The sequence below is a fragment of the Dreissena polymorpha genome, chromosome 16 (assembly GCF_020536995.1).
Source record: "Dreissena polymorpha isolate Duluth1 chromosome 16, UMN_Dpol_1.0, whole genome shotgun sequence".
In the NCBI taxonomy this organism is placed as follows: Eukaryota; Metazoa; Mollusca; class Bivalvia; order Myida; family Dreissenidae; genus Dreissena; species Dreissena polymorpha.
In genome coordinates, this window is record NC_068370.1 from 41,160,158 (window position 1) to 41,178,275 (window position 18,118).

The following is an 18,118-nucleotide window of genomic DNA, read 5'->3' on the forward strand; positions in this document are numbered from 1 at the left end:
TTTGACCATGCGAATAAATAATTCAAGATTTTGAGCTCACAATAGAATCTGCTGCTTCTAGGGGGACTTTAAGGGACTATGTTTTTAAGAAAGTTCCAGACCTAAGCTTTCGATTGCCGATTGCTTGAACAATGACGATTGGTGAATTTAAAGCAAATGTTTGATATGTACCACTCTGCGGCTAGTCCGAGCTTTAACTTCTACATTGATTAAAACCAAAATAGCAAGGTAAAAATCTTAACCTATATAAGGCAAATGTGATACATTTTAACATATGTAAAGTGTGTTTTAAGCTTGTTAAATTTGTATTTACGAAGGTAAAAAATAACATATTACAGCTCTCATTGTCTAAATTGTAATAGCACATGACATTAATGTGTATTGCTGACATGATCGAATGTAGTCGAGGTAAACGAAGATTGTACATGTAGGTTCTTTAAGTTAGAAGCACAGATTTAGCCCTATTTCTAAAATCATTTATCAGATAAAAAATAAAATTGTTTAAATCAATTTACGATTGGCTCATTATATCACATTTAATATCACACAAAAATAAAGTAAAAAATACAGTCTCGTTGTTTCAAACCGCATATTTGTATAAAAATGACTGATTGCGCGATATATTCTGATGTAGAATGCTATTTTGGAACTATTTTCATGCCAATGTACGCAGATGAATCCCTACACAGATGCAAACATAATTCAAAGAGTAGTAGGTTGTGTGTCTCGGATGTTATATTTTTGTTCACATCATTTGCATTGTTCAGGCTACTTTCTGGGCGATCCAACTACGAAGATGATTTGAATGAGGTCAATATTAAGCGAATGTTTCTTATAATATTTCAGGAATCTTACCGAAAAAAACTTAACAATTCGAAATATCGACGTGAACTGGTTTTATTTGTTTTCAGAAATAACCATAATCAAACATGTAAACAATCTGGAACAAATATTGCACATCTTGAACAAATAACAAACACATAATTGTAGAATACACAAACTTCAAATATGCCAGTAAAATTACAATTTAAAAAAAGGAGTTCTGCATGCATAACATACAAATAATTGTTTTGTTCAGACTGATGAAAAAATACGCATGTTTATGTTTGTAAAAATGATTGATTCAGACAAATTATAAAAGTTGATGATACTTTGTAATTATAATATTTGTTTTGCGGATACACTATGTATGAAATCAAAAATATTATTTGGATAGTATTGTGCCCTATAATGAATATTTGTGTAAACTATTTCAATGTTAGTTTACAAAACATGTTCATCGTTTACAATATGTTCATGACATATTTTTATAATGAAAACGAAACACAAAAATATGTTCACGTTATATATGTTATTTTCTTAAACGACGTCAGATGTCATTTTGTTCAAATACTGCAAAAGACAAAACTATATTCCATGAAAAGTTTAAAAAACTAACATGCGATATACAGTGGGACCAAAACACAAGTTGCATCGCACAATAAACTTAAATAATGAGCGTCAAGGCCAGTTTCTAATACTATTCTTCTACTAACGTTTTGATGTCCTCATAACAGGTTTGGTGTTATAGTCAATGCCGTTCATAAAATTATAATGTAGTTGTTTAATGGGTTTGAAATATCGTGAATCAAAACACCAACATTCGTGTTTCCGTGTTAGTTTTATAAATGCATTGCCGCATAATTAAGAAGGATCCCGAGGATCATTGACCCCTCCCCTGAAAAATTGTAGCTAAGTGGTATGATACTGGAGTAACTTTGTTTTGGCTTAATTTTGACGACAGAGGCATTATATTTACTTGCACATCGGTTGCATTTTCAAGAACTTCACTAAATCCATAATTGTTGGGCGAGGTTTGACGAAATCTTTTCATTCGAGACCCAATTTGTATAAACTTTATGACAGAGCTTGTTTGTAAACAATTTGCATGATGATATCTGTGTTCTTTTCACTTTTAACCCAATATTTTAGAAGTTTAACAAACCTTTTTACATACAAATGCTATCTTCATTATTCTTTATACGCAGCGATATTACATGTATTTGTAATGCAATCGTTTGCAAAAAAATAAATATTAAACGCATACATACAGAAACCTCTGTCCGTTTTGTTTTTAGGGATGAATGTTTATTTCTTCTTTATATACATACCAGGAAAGCAAGTTAACCGCTGGCCGGGGTCAGGTTTGACCTAGGGTATAATTTTAATTAACACTTGATAGATGATTAAATAAAGATACTACACACTTCATATTAAACATGTATGGCATGCGGTTTAATATGATGTTTTTAACAACCTTATTGGTCCTGTGACCTAATTATCTGACGAATTGGAACTATTTGAATACTTATCTTAAACACGCTAACAAAGGAACATACCCATGAATGTTTTTCAAAATGTGACCACCTATTCGAGGCGAGTTGGTGAAAAGAAAGAGTTAACGAACGGTCACACATACACGCTCACACGGACGGTTAACGGACATCAATGTATCCCAAACGCTCACCATGAACACGTAATGCTTAGGTGAGCTAAATATCTACGGATATTGTTAATAGATTATGTGATTGTCTTCCGTCATCTTAAAGCTACTGTCCAAACATATTAAAAGAGACGTTACGTCCCTGAACAATAAAAACCATTACGCCACATTAGCATCACAACCTATTTCATAAATATGCATGTTTTAAGTCATGAACAGACCAGAATTTACTATCATTAATAATTAATTGTTTATATATTTAATATATTGAAATAGTGATTCCTTTAAATGTGTGTAAACATGTATTGCGCTTTCGTCGGACATCCAATTACAATCGACCTGTTAAAAACCATTATATTTGCATATTACATCCACAATTATTTTTATATTTCACTTCAAAGCTATATTTATTTTTAGTTAAATGGGTATGTCGAAGTTACATCTAATTTGAGTAGACATATATACGAACAGCATGATACATTTTTGTATAATTTTCCAATATATGATTATCAAATATTAACTAGAAGCCATATATAGAGAACTATACTAATTTAAACAGTTTTATTATATTACGAGTTTTAAGTAAGATTTGATTTGACGCCTATAAAACGTGTTTTAATGCAATTGTACACACTCATTAACATTTATTATGTACATGTAATGACAACGACGCCATAACTAACACACAGACCGATAACAAAATTTACTTTTTGTGCTATCAGGTCACTATCCAATCACACATATTAAGCGCCACCCAGAGTTGAGATAACCATGCTTCTTTGCAATGTTTATTGACTCAAAAGTCACGTATTCTGGAAACTTTTGTTGTAGGAATGTTGTTTAGGACAGACTCGATCTAAGTAAGAGGTTAAACAAGTTTATGAATGATGGGCATAATGATTTCAACAGTTCTGATGATAAAATACGCAAGTAGTTTAAACAATTAACAAACGTGAAATAGTACCTGAAAGAATAAAGATGTTATTCCAAAACGGTCACGTAAATACAACTGCGAATTCAACAATCGCCATCATAACAGTTTCCTGTAAACAGCAGATCCTGCATGCTCAAATGCTTAATTCAAAAGTCTAACCTTTTAATCCACAATTCACAATAATCCAAAGTAATAATTAAAGTAACAACCATTTTTGAACTGGTATTTTTGTTGTGTGGGCAACAGAGTAACACGTCTTATCGTACTACACAATCATGTTTATGATCTTGCTTGATTCAATTCATTTCAACAACTTTCGCAATTCATCTACGTCCTAGCTTTTGAACACGTCATGCAACTGATATTTATTTTATTTCCGAATGCAATCATTCACGTTTTAAATGATAAATTCAATCGAACTAATTCAGTAAGTGCCCACTAAATGTCAATACAAACGCATATTACACGCGCGACAAAAATGCCTCACCAGTTTATCATCCCAACTGTCTCAAGAGTAATCGCCAGTATTTTAATAGTAACTGTTAAATTTCATGTCGGCAAAAGTAATTGACTCACATGCAACGGTTGTGATAATTCTGTGTCCTAATTCTTTTCAGTGTGGTCAGTGTGTTAAAAATAACATCTCAAATGAAAGATTGCGTGCCGATCATAGGTTGTATTTTAACAGACAAAAACAAACCTTTAGCCATCCAAACTTTAAAAGTCCTAGGTTTAACATGGGGAATTTCTTTATGGCTGTCTCGATCCATTAGCATGCCTGAAGAGCGATATAAAAAAATTGAACATGTCGACAAGTTATTGAATTTATGATTGGCTGATATGTCTATATTCCATAACAATGTTACCAACATCTAAGTAAAATTGTAGTAAAACCTACGGAAACACGTGCGGCTCGTCTGTCATTTACAAATAGTTTTATAAATGGGTATATACAAATATTTTTATAAATGGGTTGGTTAAATAAAATTTGGCCATATTTTGTTTACTGGTATATAAGCCCGGGAAAGACGGCATTTACATGTAAATATAACGAATGACAACATTTCCTTCTATCGCATGACCCAGGCAACCAATCCAATTTTAGGGTTTACGTGTTGGACAAAAAAACAGGCATTTTATTTTAGATATGCAAACAACATGTTTTTTGCACACTTATGTAATTTGAATTGAGTCAAACAACTTATAATTTACATTTCAAACTATAAATGCAATCTATTCTTCCTGAATATACAACTATAAAAGGTAGATATACATATATGTTACATGTACAAGGTTGCAAAACAAAGTTTTTTAAAACAGTCTTGTTTGTCTTAACCCATTTATGCATAGAGTCTAGAAAAAAGGCCTTGGCATACAGCATCATGCGGCGTCTCATCAGGGTCTGCGCTGTTTGCTTAAAGGAATTTCTGTAAGAAATATTCTAAATATAGAAATAAATATACTAGACATCCCTATTTTTGAAAATAAATTGTTCAAATTTGGAAGGATGGGTGAGTCCGCTAGGCATAAATGGGTTAAAATGATTCACACGAATCTCACAGCCAGCCATATCAATTGCGAAACACCTTTTTATAAATAACTTATCCTACTGTTACAACCACTATTTAGTATACAGTTAGTAAAACATCAAGTAACTATATAAACAATTATCTAACTACAAATATAAATATCAATAACAAATAACTTGACAAGTTTGCTTCTAATAATTGCAATAAGTCCAAACAACTGCTCTTCTGAAAGACTTTTGGCAATTAAATAACGCAGCGTATTTAGCCAGTATGTTATATATGCCAAGAATAACACACACGCGGTGTGCCTTTGACCGCGGTAGACATCACTGTGTAATCTCCCGCAGTCTTTCGACATGCCAAGAAGAACCCCACTGGCCGGATAATTGACCCGTATTTCCCCGATAGGCGTTTGACATCCCACATTTAACCGCCACATTTGTTTGCATCAAACGATTCAAAACCTGTAACAATCTAGCAATATCGAACCACAGAAATTGTACAAAAGTCACATCCAGTATCCACCAGTAGAATAAATTGCCTTTATTTGACCGTAGTATTAAACGTGATTCTGTGTCTTGGCATGGACGTGTGTGAACACAGATCAAGCCGCCTTATCGGTCGTTATGGCGACTCGATGTCAAGTCCTAGAGTTCCCGTTCTCAACGGAGCTGGTTCCTGTCTTTAGTGATGTCATAGGTATTATGCAACTTTCGCCCTTGCCTACTTGATTGCATATGGTGTCAGATATGTTCGCATCACTTCCCTGAAGATGAAAATGTGATTGTTTTAGTTTTGGACATAGTTTGCAGGGAAAATAATGTCGTATAAAAATATACGGAAAGTAATAACATATTCGTAGCGCATGTTATTGATAAGAAAATTACGGCACATATGCATACAAACGTATGTTTATACTATGCAAACAGTCGGATAAATAATAAAGAAGACAAAGAAGAGATTATTATTATTATTATTATCAATATTATATAGAAGTAATAGTAGTAGTAGTAGTAATAGTAGTAGTAGTAGTAGTAGTAGTAGTAGTAGTAGTAGTAGTAGTAGTAGTAGTAGTAGTAGTAGTAGTAGTAGTAGTAGTAGTAGTAGAAGTAGTAGTAGTAGTAGTGACTCATTTCAAACAGATTTGCGCTAATACTTATTATAACCTTGCTTGGCAAAATTTAAAACAGGGAAACAGATTAGCATGTTGTAATGCATATATACATAGAGTTATGCATAATTTACAATTACTATTATTGTGTTATATTTGGGCAATTATAGCGAATATAAAGCATGTCTAAGACTCTGTACATTGTAAAAGTCTATTTTCAACATTTAATCTAGAAAAACAGAGAACCTAGTTATTTCGAAATCGCCGGGAACGAGAAATATACTTCGAAAACAGAGTATTCGAATTATACATGTTATAATTATAATTATCATATAACGATCAAGTTAAACGTGTTTTCCCATATTAAAAAAGTTTTATTTTATGCTTTCCGGTGGTTTATAGAGAAATATCAGTGAATTAAAACTGATAATTTCACTGTTTCAAACAATGAAAATTATCAGTGAAAACTATCGATAATTTTCACTGTTTATGTTAAATGACGTCATTTTTTACGAAATGACGTCATTTTCCCAACGAAATTCTTTAGTTAAACTCTTTAACAATGTATATAAACTGTGAAAAAAAGCATAAAATAAAAATAACATTTGTTGGGTTCGTTGGATTATCGATTTCAATTCACTCGTGATCATATGAATTATATATTTTCACTCGTGGCTGCGCATCTCGTGAAAATATTATTTTCTTTGATAACTCGTGAATTAAAATCGATAATCCACCGAATCCAACAAATATCCTCTATATATTGCATTTTAATTTACCAGCAGTTTCATAAATGACTAAACAAACTTGTTAATTCAAGAGTCGCGAGCATTCTAGTGTTTGAAAATAGACCACAAACTGAGAGATTAGAACGTGAAATGTTTACTTTTGAAGTAAGCATTGAAACACAAAGGAAAGGGCCCGAAATAATTGGTTCGAATTAGCGATAATTCGAATGATCGGTTTTCGAATTGCACATCACATTTCTGAGGAAATAAAAAGGAAACAATCGAGACAAAACAAATACATCGAAATATCGAGGAATTTAGATAGACAGTGTTTGAAATAACGTTGATCTACTTTATCTACAATATAGTAAAGCATGCACTGCCTAACTTTTATGTGTAAATAAATTGCAAACAACTAAAGTGCAAGCACATACAACTAATCATAGATCACATATGTGAAACGTTATGATGCCTTTGTACAACAGATTGTATGTAATAAAACCTTTTATCGTGTTTTATTTTGATTGAAAATGTCAAAATCGTGTGTACGTATTAGTAAAATCGTCAAAATCTATTGTAGAAAATTAATCTGCCAATCTTTAATGTTGCATATTAAGTACAAATGTTGTATTGTATCGAAGATAACTTTCGCACGTTCTCATGTTGGCTCAAAAACATACAGTGATTGGTAAATATATTTTTTATAAGTTTAGTCAGTACAATACCAGCCAATGTCCTGTAAATGATAATGGGTGTGTACCTCGCTAGATGACTAGTCAGCGCTGTAAATGATAATGGGTGTGTACCTCGTTAGATGACAAGTCAGCGCTGAATGTACATGCACGACACGCCTTCCAGCTAAGCATGCTATATTTAGTCTTATGACTGTGCGAGGGAACATTGCTATAATCGAATACCCGGGTTTTGGAGGCCGGACTCGGGCTGTGAGTGATAGATGGGCAATTATCGGGCAAACCTAAAACATGAATATTTGACTAATAGAGCAATGCCAGCAACAAAAGCATTTGAAGATGAACGGATTCAAGGAAAGTGTCAAACAAGAAAACATCCAATGAAAATTTTCAAACAAATTGCAAAAGGTATGTTTAAAAATTCGGTGTTCTTCTGATAAACACCGGAAACATTTATTAATCTTTGTGATTAGGTTGTGTCGTACACTAATGTTCATATTCCAATGTTATAAAATACGTTACTTAATTGTGCTCAATTAAGAAATTTAAGAAATAGTTTATTTCCAGTCACTTACTATGAAACAAACAAAACGCCATAATCGGTGTACTATTTCTACAATTAATAAAAATATGCATTGTAAAGTAACACAAATTATGTATTATTATCATCTATGAAAGAATTTTAATGTATCTGTTGAACACTTCTCGAATCTAAATCGTCCGAAAGCATTTTACAGCATGGTGTTTGATTGAATACTAGTAGTAATATTTTGAAGAGTGACTAATATGTTTGTTTCAGTTTGCATGATCACCAACTGTTAGTAAGAATTCCAGGATGTTTATAACCTTTGTGTTATACATACAATATATATATATATATATATATATATATATATATATATATATATATATATATATATATATATATATATATATATATATCGGTAAAAATGCATAACAATTGATGCTTAAAAAATACTTTTAAACCAACAAAACAGATCAAAACAATAAGAGAAAGAGAACAAAGATAAAACAATGTTTTCTTGTAGGGGAAACTTAAATGCAACTGTAACAAACATATTTCGCTTATTTTCTCGTGAAATAAAGCATTTAATGATCGTATGTGTGAATCACTAAATGATACGAACTTATATATAATGTGTTTTAGCTACAGCACGATATTTATAATGTAATATAGCATATATAAATAAAACAAAGCATACTGATCAATAACGGTGTGTGTCGTGATTGACTAAATTGTAACACACGTTTTCTTAAAGGTGAATTCAAGACAATTCAAGACATAAACTCATAAGATCTTTTTTAAGAAAACATTAAGATGACTAGTTCCGGCAATGTCGGATACAACATTCGGTATAACATTATTTGCACGTCATTTAAATAGTTATCATCATCTTCAATGCTGTCTTTCAGCTGACAAAGATAAATGCTCTGTTTAAAAAGCATAAGGGTGAGGATTGATCTAAACCGGAATGGGGAAAAACTATGGCTACACCAATTCGTCGCTTGCTTGCTTTAGTGCTCTATTTACCATTTTCATTTTTTGGAGAAAAACGCATGTAAAGGTTTAACCTTTATGTTCTCACTTATTTATGCACGTATGTGGACAAAAATATACCGGAGTGTTTATCAGCAAACGGAGAATATGAATACAATTAAACATTTACTTTAGTAAATTATAGGTCATGTTATTTGCAATTTATATGTATGGAGATTCTGGCAATTGCTAGGCTAATCTGAGCGTGAATTCTACTTTGCTCTAAGTCCCGGAGATGGTGCAGTACAGCATTCACTCGTTTGTAAAAATGTGGGAGAATGGAATCAAAAATTGGAAGATAGAGCAAAATGCAATCGGAAAACTTCTTCTGTGACGACTCAATCTTGAATCCGATAACGTCCATATTAAAGATCTCGCTCTTACGAACACAGCGATATAAAAATCTCATTTTTGAAAAAAATGGAGATAAAGCACTAAAGCAATAAAGCAACGAATCTTAAAGTATACAGAAATTATAAAAAAGAAATCATGACGAGGTCAAATAATACAGATTTAAAAGAAATTCTCACACCAATTTGCATGTTTAAACGATTGGACGCACTTAAATGTTTAAACTAAACAATACGTTAAACCATTAATGCTTCATAAAGCAATCTACATTGACATGAGCATAGAATCTACATTGATTACAGACGTTTGAAAACCGTATTCAAGCAAAACTCTTGACATGACAAACATTTTCACAGTATTTACCTGCCTCTGCAACTTTTGGCAGATTAATGTTGTTGTGGTGTTTCGGAGGCTGTTTCCACGTGATCTGGACTGTGGTGGCTTGGATATCCAATGTGTTGGGAGGGATCGCTCGAATCACCCCTCTCGTATGTCCATTGCGTGTGTTTGTGACATTAGCGGCATTACAGTTGGCATTATTGTTTCCTGTATTGTTTGGGGAACTATTTAAAGAGCTGTTGTTTTGCCTGTTTCTAGATGCGTTTTCTATATCATTGTTATTATTGCCAGAGAGTCGACTGCTTGCTTGCTTTTTCTTTTTTAGTAAATGTACGAATCCCCGGTGCCATATAGATTTCTTTGCTTCATGCTCTTGTTGGTTTGGCTTCCAAAGCTGGGATTTGCAGTTTGAATTCTGCATATACAATATAAAACGTTCTCTTGCACAAACTATTTCACACAAAAACGATCATACAAAACTGTTTTGAATGTAAAACGTGTATTAAATAAGATATTTTGTAGTTAGGTAATATTTATCTTCTCTTGTAAACGTATCTTAAATATGCACTTTTTAACCATGCTTCACGACAAACGTAGTATGCAATTAATAGGTTATTGCGATCTACATGCGAATATAAAACTAATTATAACCACATCAATGTTCACACACAGTACCAACATCCATAAAACATGCCATTAACAAAAAACGAAGAGTCATATTTTAATGGACGTCACATTGCTAGCCCCTGTACAACTGGTGCATATAGTAGATGGACAAAAGCATGCGCAAGCAAATTTTACGTTTTGTTGAAGCTTGTACAACGCACTAATATTACGGACAAAAAGAATAAATGATCTTGAACTCTATACAAAAAGATGTTGCAAAATACAATCTTAATAAATCTTAAACGTGTTTTTATTTACTTATATATTTTCTTGACATGCGGGTGCAGAAAAATGATGTTTGTGTATTAAAAGATATGTAAAGGCACTTGTTCACAATTTAGCAAAATAACAATTTCACATATAGTAGTTTCAGGTTCAAAAAGGAATGCATGCATTTCATATAAACAAGCACAATAATGCTCTTAACTACGAAACAGGTCAAAAAAAAGTGTGTTGTTTATGGATAATAATCAATAAAAACCGGCGGGGAAATACAGATTCTCTAACACTTTTCATCGATAATTTAGCAAAAATGTATATAACACAACCAAATCGCGAGATGTACCGCACAAACCTTCTAAATTTCCTTGATTTGAGCACCATATATGGTTATTTGTTTGTATTTTTTATTTTTATATATTTTATTAGTATTAAAAACTATTATACATATTACATTTTAGTACATTTATATGTAGATTTAGTACATTTCGTATGCATACGAAAATCTGTGAACATGTCTTTTTAAGCAGATTTCTACATTGGCATTTGTCATAAGAACAATCAACAAGTACGTATAAAGATACACGCAAACAGTGCATATGTAAGTACAGATAACCAATTCAGATGAATACTAATAGAAAATAAGTATTTTAAAATCGGGTACATGTGGTTTTTCATTTCTGTAACATAAGCAAAGACCCTTAACCTTCAATATTCATATCGAATAAATGTTAAACAGGCGGAGTTGATTTCAGAAATTTTGATCGGATCTAACAAAACAAAAAGTAAACTACCCTAAAATATAAGCTATACAGGGGCATTGCAATTCCTGCTTAAGTGACAAATATTTATAAAAATTAATATAATTTTATTTCAACTGTGCGCACATTTAACAAAATGCCTTCCAGTCCATTAAAATTAATTTGACATATACGTGCATTGGGTTACAGGGTTACCTGTCGGCAATAATGTAAGAGGTGTCTAATATGTGTCTCTAAAATCGGAGTGGAGGACGAAGCTAATGTGACAAAATGTTGCATACTGTGTTAGAGCGATGTTTGCAAGTGTAAATTAAAATGTGTTTGAAAACGGCCCAAATACAATCAATGCAGACATGACAATTGAACAAACCAGCAATTCAAAAACATTACAAAGAAAGTTGATTGTTGGTTTCGGTAATTCCAACATGTACATGGAAACGTCGCTTTTAAGTATTTCTTGCAATAAAAAGGTGACGACAATACATATACATTTTTAATACCTGGTGTATCCGTGAACACGATGAGTTTTGATTGGCGGCTATGTCAGAGATCACTTTGGCCTTGTCGTTTATTTTCGTCTTGCCATCAATCTGGTCGTCGGCTAAAAAAAAAATTTGTTTACAAATCATATTCTGTAATATTATACCATAAACCAATAGTTATGTAGGCCAATCATTAAGTACAGGCATAGCTAGTTTCACTTAGACCTGGTTTGCCTCTCAGATCCTCGTCAATATTTTCCAGGAAACGAACTTTGAATCATTTAACTGACTTCAGTTATTTTATTAAATTACTGCTGCAATCAGCGGCAACTACCAAAAATGCTTTAAAAAAAAAAAGGAAACAGCTGCACCAGCAGGAGAGACACCGTGTTATTGCATGTAGCTCTTCGTGTGAGCCTGCTGTCTGGAGCTAAGATGTCCGCATGTGACAAAAGACCCATGTACGCCCGACGTTGCTCATATATGACAAGGGGCCAACTGCCAAAAACAAGCCAAACAAACTCACAGTTTTCCATTGGAAATATCCTGGCCTTGTGTGACGATTGGAGTTTTTCGCCGTCGGGCACTTGACCGTCGCTTCCGTAGTCAGTGTCGGAGCTCATCATGGCATCACCAGACCGGAAGTCTTTCCTGACGAGAGACATGCAGCGCATTCGTTATGGGGTAATGAAGTCAACTTTCGATAAAGTCCTTTTACTAAATGGACAATCCCCCCCCCCCCCTTTTGACGTTATAAACGTTTGCAGACATATAAACAGAGCATTTAAGCCCACGATAATGTTTCGGGTCACTAAGAATGCCAACGACCAAAACGTGTCTTCTGTTTAATCTATTGTACCAAACACAGTATGCATCTTGGTTATTAAACCAAATAATAAGTTGGTTATTTACAATACATTCGTGGTTTAAAGTATAAGATTATCTAAATGGCGCGCATCAGTTTTTTAGAACAGTTACTAGGGCAAAACTAACCTCCGCTAGTACTACTTTGAAGACTGGTAAACGAACGAGTACACGCGATGTTGTATAAGTTATATAAAAAAATCATACACCTTTTTGTTGATACCAGCAGCTCTTTTTTTCTTTAAAACACACATTCAGCTGGTTTGACAACTACTTTTACATAGGAGTTCTTTTTTAATATTTACATCAAACGGACAGTTTGATTGTGTGCAGACCGGGAACTACTTAAGTAATAAAAGCTCATTTAAATAATGTAAAGGGCACAATACAAATCTCATTGGTTTTTTTAATTCGGTTCTATTTTAAAACAATTTATTGCTTGGCTAGGTTTACATAATTATAAACATGGTTTGTTGAAAGTGTATTTCATTCATGTTATATTACGTTAATAATAATACAGCCACTTTCTCCAACCGCTTGATAACGTTTACTATAATTATAAAACAAAAAAATCAACATTCAATAGGTTACAACAAATGGTTATACGAACCTGCTTTAATAGGCTATATAATCAAGAATGTTTATTTAACACTGTTCAATAAATAATTCGATATAAGATGATTGAATCAAATATTACCTGCTTGCTTTATCGTCTTGGTAACACTGTTTTCCATCCCGTGCACCGTTCATGCGTTTGCTTTTTGAGGTCAACATATGTTTCTTTTTCCTCGAATACAGCTGAAAGCACGGAACTGTAGGTGTTTGAATTGAGTTCGGCGACGGCGAAGAATTCCGTGCGGTCACAAATGCACCATAATCCGAGGTATAAGTTTCAAAATCATCACTATGGAAACTTTCTATCCGTGCAATAGGGGTATTGAATAATTGTCGAGAAGGGGTGTTAGGCATAACGAACCTAACAGACGGCGAACTACTTCGCCTCGACGACATCAGTGAACCGTATTTGGAGGGTTCCGCTAAGGAATCGCCAGGGCTATCCCCTGGTGTGAGTGTCAACCCGAGTTCATTCGAGGTTAACAATAACGGTGCTGAGATACTTTCACTCCCTATAGATTTAACGGGTTTATTTCTGCCTCGCCTGAGCAATGTCCTTTCGTGGCCTAGTAAGTTTTCATGTGAGGAGTTGTGGTCACTACTGTCACAGAAGCCATCATAATCGTCGGCGTCCTGCATCAGAATCTTGTCGTTTTCATGCAATGAGATTTTCTCTCGCTTTGAATACAAATCCGCCAATAAAGGCTCATGATATCGTTCAAACGTAGCGTACATTCCCTTGCCTTTCTCGTCAGATGCTGCTTCCACACAAAATGAAGTGAAAACGTGATCATTTTCTTGAAAGTTCTTAGACCCTACCGCACCGTGCAATACGTATGACGCACGCTGTGGTTTCATACTTGCTGCTCCAAGCATTTCAGTAGAGCTATGTAAGTCATCCACATGTGGGGCATCTAGTAGCAACAGTTTTGACTGTTCTTGATCGATACGTTTATCGCTATCCGTCTTTGGAAGGTCGCAATTCATTTGGCGCTCGAGTTTTTCATCATCGGAGAGATTTGCAAAAGGTTTTGATTGCATAGTTTTAATTTTTATCTCCGGTGATGTTGTTAGCATTCCAAAAGACGGCCTTATCATCCTTGGCCAAATGTGGATTGCTTGTATTGTTCAACACTGTACTCTGTACGTGTTTCGGTCGTACTATTGAGCGAATATCTGCGGCGGCAATTTTTGATTCCACTGTGGGTTCTTTATCACCAAAAGGCCCAAATGATGTCCGATAGCCCGGTGGCGATTCAGGATTTGAAAACACTTCCTGCGAGCCGTCACTAAACACCTCATGCAGATTAGTTGTTGAGCAATTAAACGAGCCCTCTGACTGAACACTATCCGCACCGTCTGTTTTATCACTTCCAAAGCGCGTTTTCCTTGTCGTTCGTCGAGAGAACGAGGAGTACGACATATGGGGATCCAACGTTTGATGTCGCTTTAGACCTTTAGGTTCTTTGACGTCGTAACACTCTTTAAGTCCTATCAAATTCGCTGGACGTTTTATTGCCGCCATGGGGCTTTGATTTGGTGTGTCAATTTTTATCTCAGGGTTCACTTTCACTATCGGACTACGAGGACTATTCGGGTTTGACCCGCCAGATCCAGGCGAACTTGGCTTCCGGCGGGCATGCCGACGGATACTTCCGCTTCGGCTCGGCGGCTCAGTTCCAGGCTGGCTACCAGTGCTGTTTCCTTTGTAACTTCGGCGCCTGGAGGAATTTCGTCTAAGCAGTTGAGCAACCTGTGTTGATGCCTGCGTTGGTGACAGGAGACTTGCCGAGAGGTCTTGACCTCCGGCCGCTAACGGCACGTCCAATTCAGCCTTCGCACCCTCCTATTGGAAAAGATCCAAAGTGCTTATAAATCGTATATAACACAGTTGCATACATGTTATCAAAAACATGAGCTTAAAAATGTCAGAGCATTACAAATATCATTAATTCTTGTCAATGTGGGTCATAGACCGTGTAACTGAATGCGATGAATTGGATGAAATACACCAATATGCTTAATAGCATCGTCAATACGTATCTTTATTAAATTTTAAAAATCGAACCTGAGGCTTTTAAGTACTCACGCATCAATAGGTACTTAAATTAACAATTTGAAAAGAAGATTGAAGCAACAACAGATGACAACTATCTTTAAATAAATTATATGAGTCGTGTTCTGAGAAAACTGGGCATAATGCATGTGCGTAAAGTGTTGTCCCAGATTAGCCTGTGCAGTCCGCATAGGCTAATCAGGGACGGCACTTTCCGCCTAAATTGGATTTTCGCTAAGAAGAGACTTCATTTAAACGTAAAAATGTCATAAAAGCGGAAAGTGTCGTCCCTAATTAGCCTGTGCGGACTGCACAGGCTAATCTGGAACGAAACTTTACGCACATGCATTATGCCCAGTTTTCCCAGAACGCGACTCATATGTTCTTATAATAATAACGAAGATAAAATTAGTACGATACTAGTGCTGAAAATAAGTTGACTATGTTAACGTATTGTTTGTTTATTGCGCTATCGTGCATCATAAGAAAATGTGTTACTGTAACGGGCATAGGGCTAGGTGGTGGCATTGGTGACCGTCGACGTCGCGTCTTCCGGCGATCCCCGCCGAGCCACGTAGGCGCGCTACAAATAGCCATCAGGTCGAAGCTTGTGCTGTTGTGCGACGTCTTTTGGAACTCCTCTGGTTCCGTCGGAACTTCGATGTCCGGACACAATATGGATGGGGTCGCTGCGAAACGTAGTAGACGGATGAGTGCATAGTGACATTAAGGGCGCCACGTAATGTTTGAAAATAACACAAATTTGCTTTAGCTCGGAGAAAGTGAAATATCCAGGTTTATGACATTCTGTAATTTTATACTATCACGTATCGGAAGTAAAATACTTGGTTCAATTCATTGAAATATATGTCTCAGTTTTTGTATACGTAATAAGGAATCGAGGGACAACCAAAATTTGAATTAGCTCATTAAATTTGACTTTTAATGTAATGACATCTAATGATGATACATCTGGTATCAGTGGAAACAAAAGTGGTGAGCGTGTGGTATGATATTAATTCGTTAAACATCATTTTGAATGAAAATAATCAAATTATAGCAAAAAAATCAACTTCTCTGAAAAACAAATTCACTATCGAATATAATAATATAACAAGGTATTCAACTCAAAATGGCCCGACAAAATGGTGCATCGATTTGAACAGCAATTGTTTCATCAATTGTGCAGCGATTTCCACGAACATGGTCTTATTAAACGCAGAAATTAATATCCTTTCTGGAAATGTACATATATTGAAATATTTTTACAAGTGCTTGGTCAAATTTTAAGAAATAACACGATGCTCAACTCGCGTGACCTACTCGTCATCGATCTGACCCGATCCAAGACTGAAATCTTCACGGAGTAAAGGGCATTATCGCTGCAATGTTCACGGACTTCGGTACAATAATTCAATAAAACGCATGAAAATAACACATTCTTACCGTTCTTGCCGTGAAATTATGCATCAAATCTGTCTAGCGCCTTTTGAAACCTTTGTTTACATATATGTCCACTAACCGACATTTTAAACACGCGAGCGATTTCATTGGTCCAACGCGAAGGTGTGTCTTAACTCCCTGAAGATTTCATACTTGAATCGGGTCAGAACGTCGACGAGTAGGTCACACGAATTGTGTATCGTGTTATTTCTTAAACTTTGACCCAGCATTTGTAAACAAATAGTGCACTATATTTACATTTCCAGGAAGGAAATTTATTTCTGCGTTTAATAAGACCGAGTTCGTGGAAATCGCTGCACAATTGATGAGTACTGGCTGTTCAAATCGATGCATCATGTTTTCTGGCCATTTTGAGTTGAATACCTTGTGATATATATTTATTTGATAGTGATTTTTGTTTCAGAGAAGTTGATTTATAATTTAATCGTTAAAATCGTTACAATTTGATTATTTGTCATCCAAAATGATGTTTTTACTAATAGTTATCATAGCCACACGCTAACCATCTGTGGGTGGAAACAGAAAATCATTGTGTTTTCACCTTAAATTGAACTTCTCAGATTTAATATGAAATACTCTGCGACATTCACGTGGTCTTGATATTATATTGACTGCATAGAATTAGTATATAAACAATCATCGTAGCTGCCACGTATCGTTTTCGAAGTCTACAATGACGTACGTTGCAATATATGAGTGTTCGTAAACTTGATTGTAAGTATATTTTTATTATAACATTGTTTCTATACAATCATTTTATTAAGGTGCATTCTATTGAGAAAAACATTATTTAAAAAAATGTGAATAAGTAAATAAGTCTATAAAAATGTACGCTACTGTTGTATTTCAAACATACGGGGTCTGGAAACTACTTGTGTTCAAACAGGATAGTGTACAGTCAACACCACAGTTGTGCATTACCCAACAACATCTGGAACGTCTGGTAAATTGGTAGTGAATCACTAAATACAAATCGCCAATGAACAATAATTGTTTGAGTAACCAGGGCAATCATTGCGTTGCTCGTTACTCGCGTATCTTTCCCTACCAGATTTTTATCATGAATTCATACGTCTCAACCACGTATAAGATATTTTTTATTCCTATATATATTTGTCAAAAAGTTTACTAGTCAACTAAACATATATTTAAATGTGTCTTGTTCTCAGAAAATTTGGCTTAATACATGTGCGTAAAGTGTCGTCCCAGATTAGCCTGTGCAGTCCGCACAGGCTAAACAGGGACGACACTTTCCGCTTTTATGGTA

At 34.7% G+C, this 18,118-nt stretch overlaps 1 protein-coding gene across 1 annotated transcript in view; it reads right to left on the minus strand.

Annotated features, from left to right (window-relative positions):
• Nucleotides 1-5,568: 5,568 nt before the first annotated feature.
• Nucleotides 5,569-18,118, minus strand: part of LOC127862351 (serine/threonine-protein kinase fray2-like) — a 117,121-nt gene continuing 104,571 nt past the window's right edge. Inside the window, 8 exon segments of the mRNA XM_052401440.1 lie at nucleotides 5,569-5,711; nucleotides 7,591-7,760; nucleotides 9,749-10,139; nucleotides 11,871-11,971; nucleotides 12,379-12,503; nucleotides 13,414-14,379; nucleotides 14,381-15,177; nucleotides 15,886-16,076. Coding sequence (XP_052257400.1) covers nucleotides 5,586-5,711; nucleotides 7,591-7,760; nucleotides 9,749-10,139; nucleotides 11,871-11,971; nucleotides 12,379-12,503; nucleotides 13,414-14,379; nucleotides 14,381-15,177; nucleotides 15,886-16,076 — 2,867 coding nt within the window. The 3' untranslated portion in view covers nucleotides 5,569-5,585.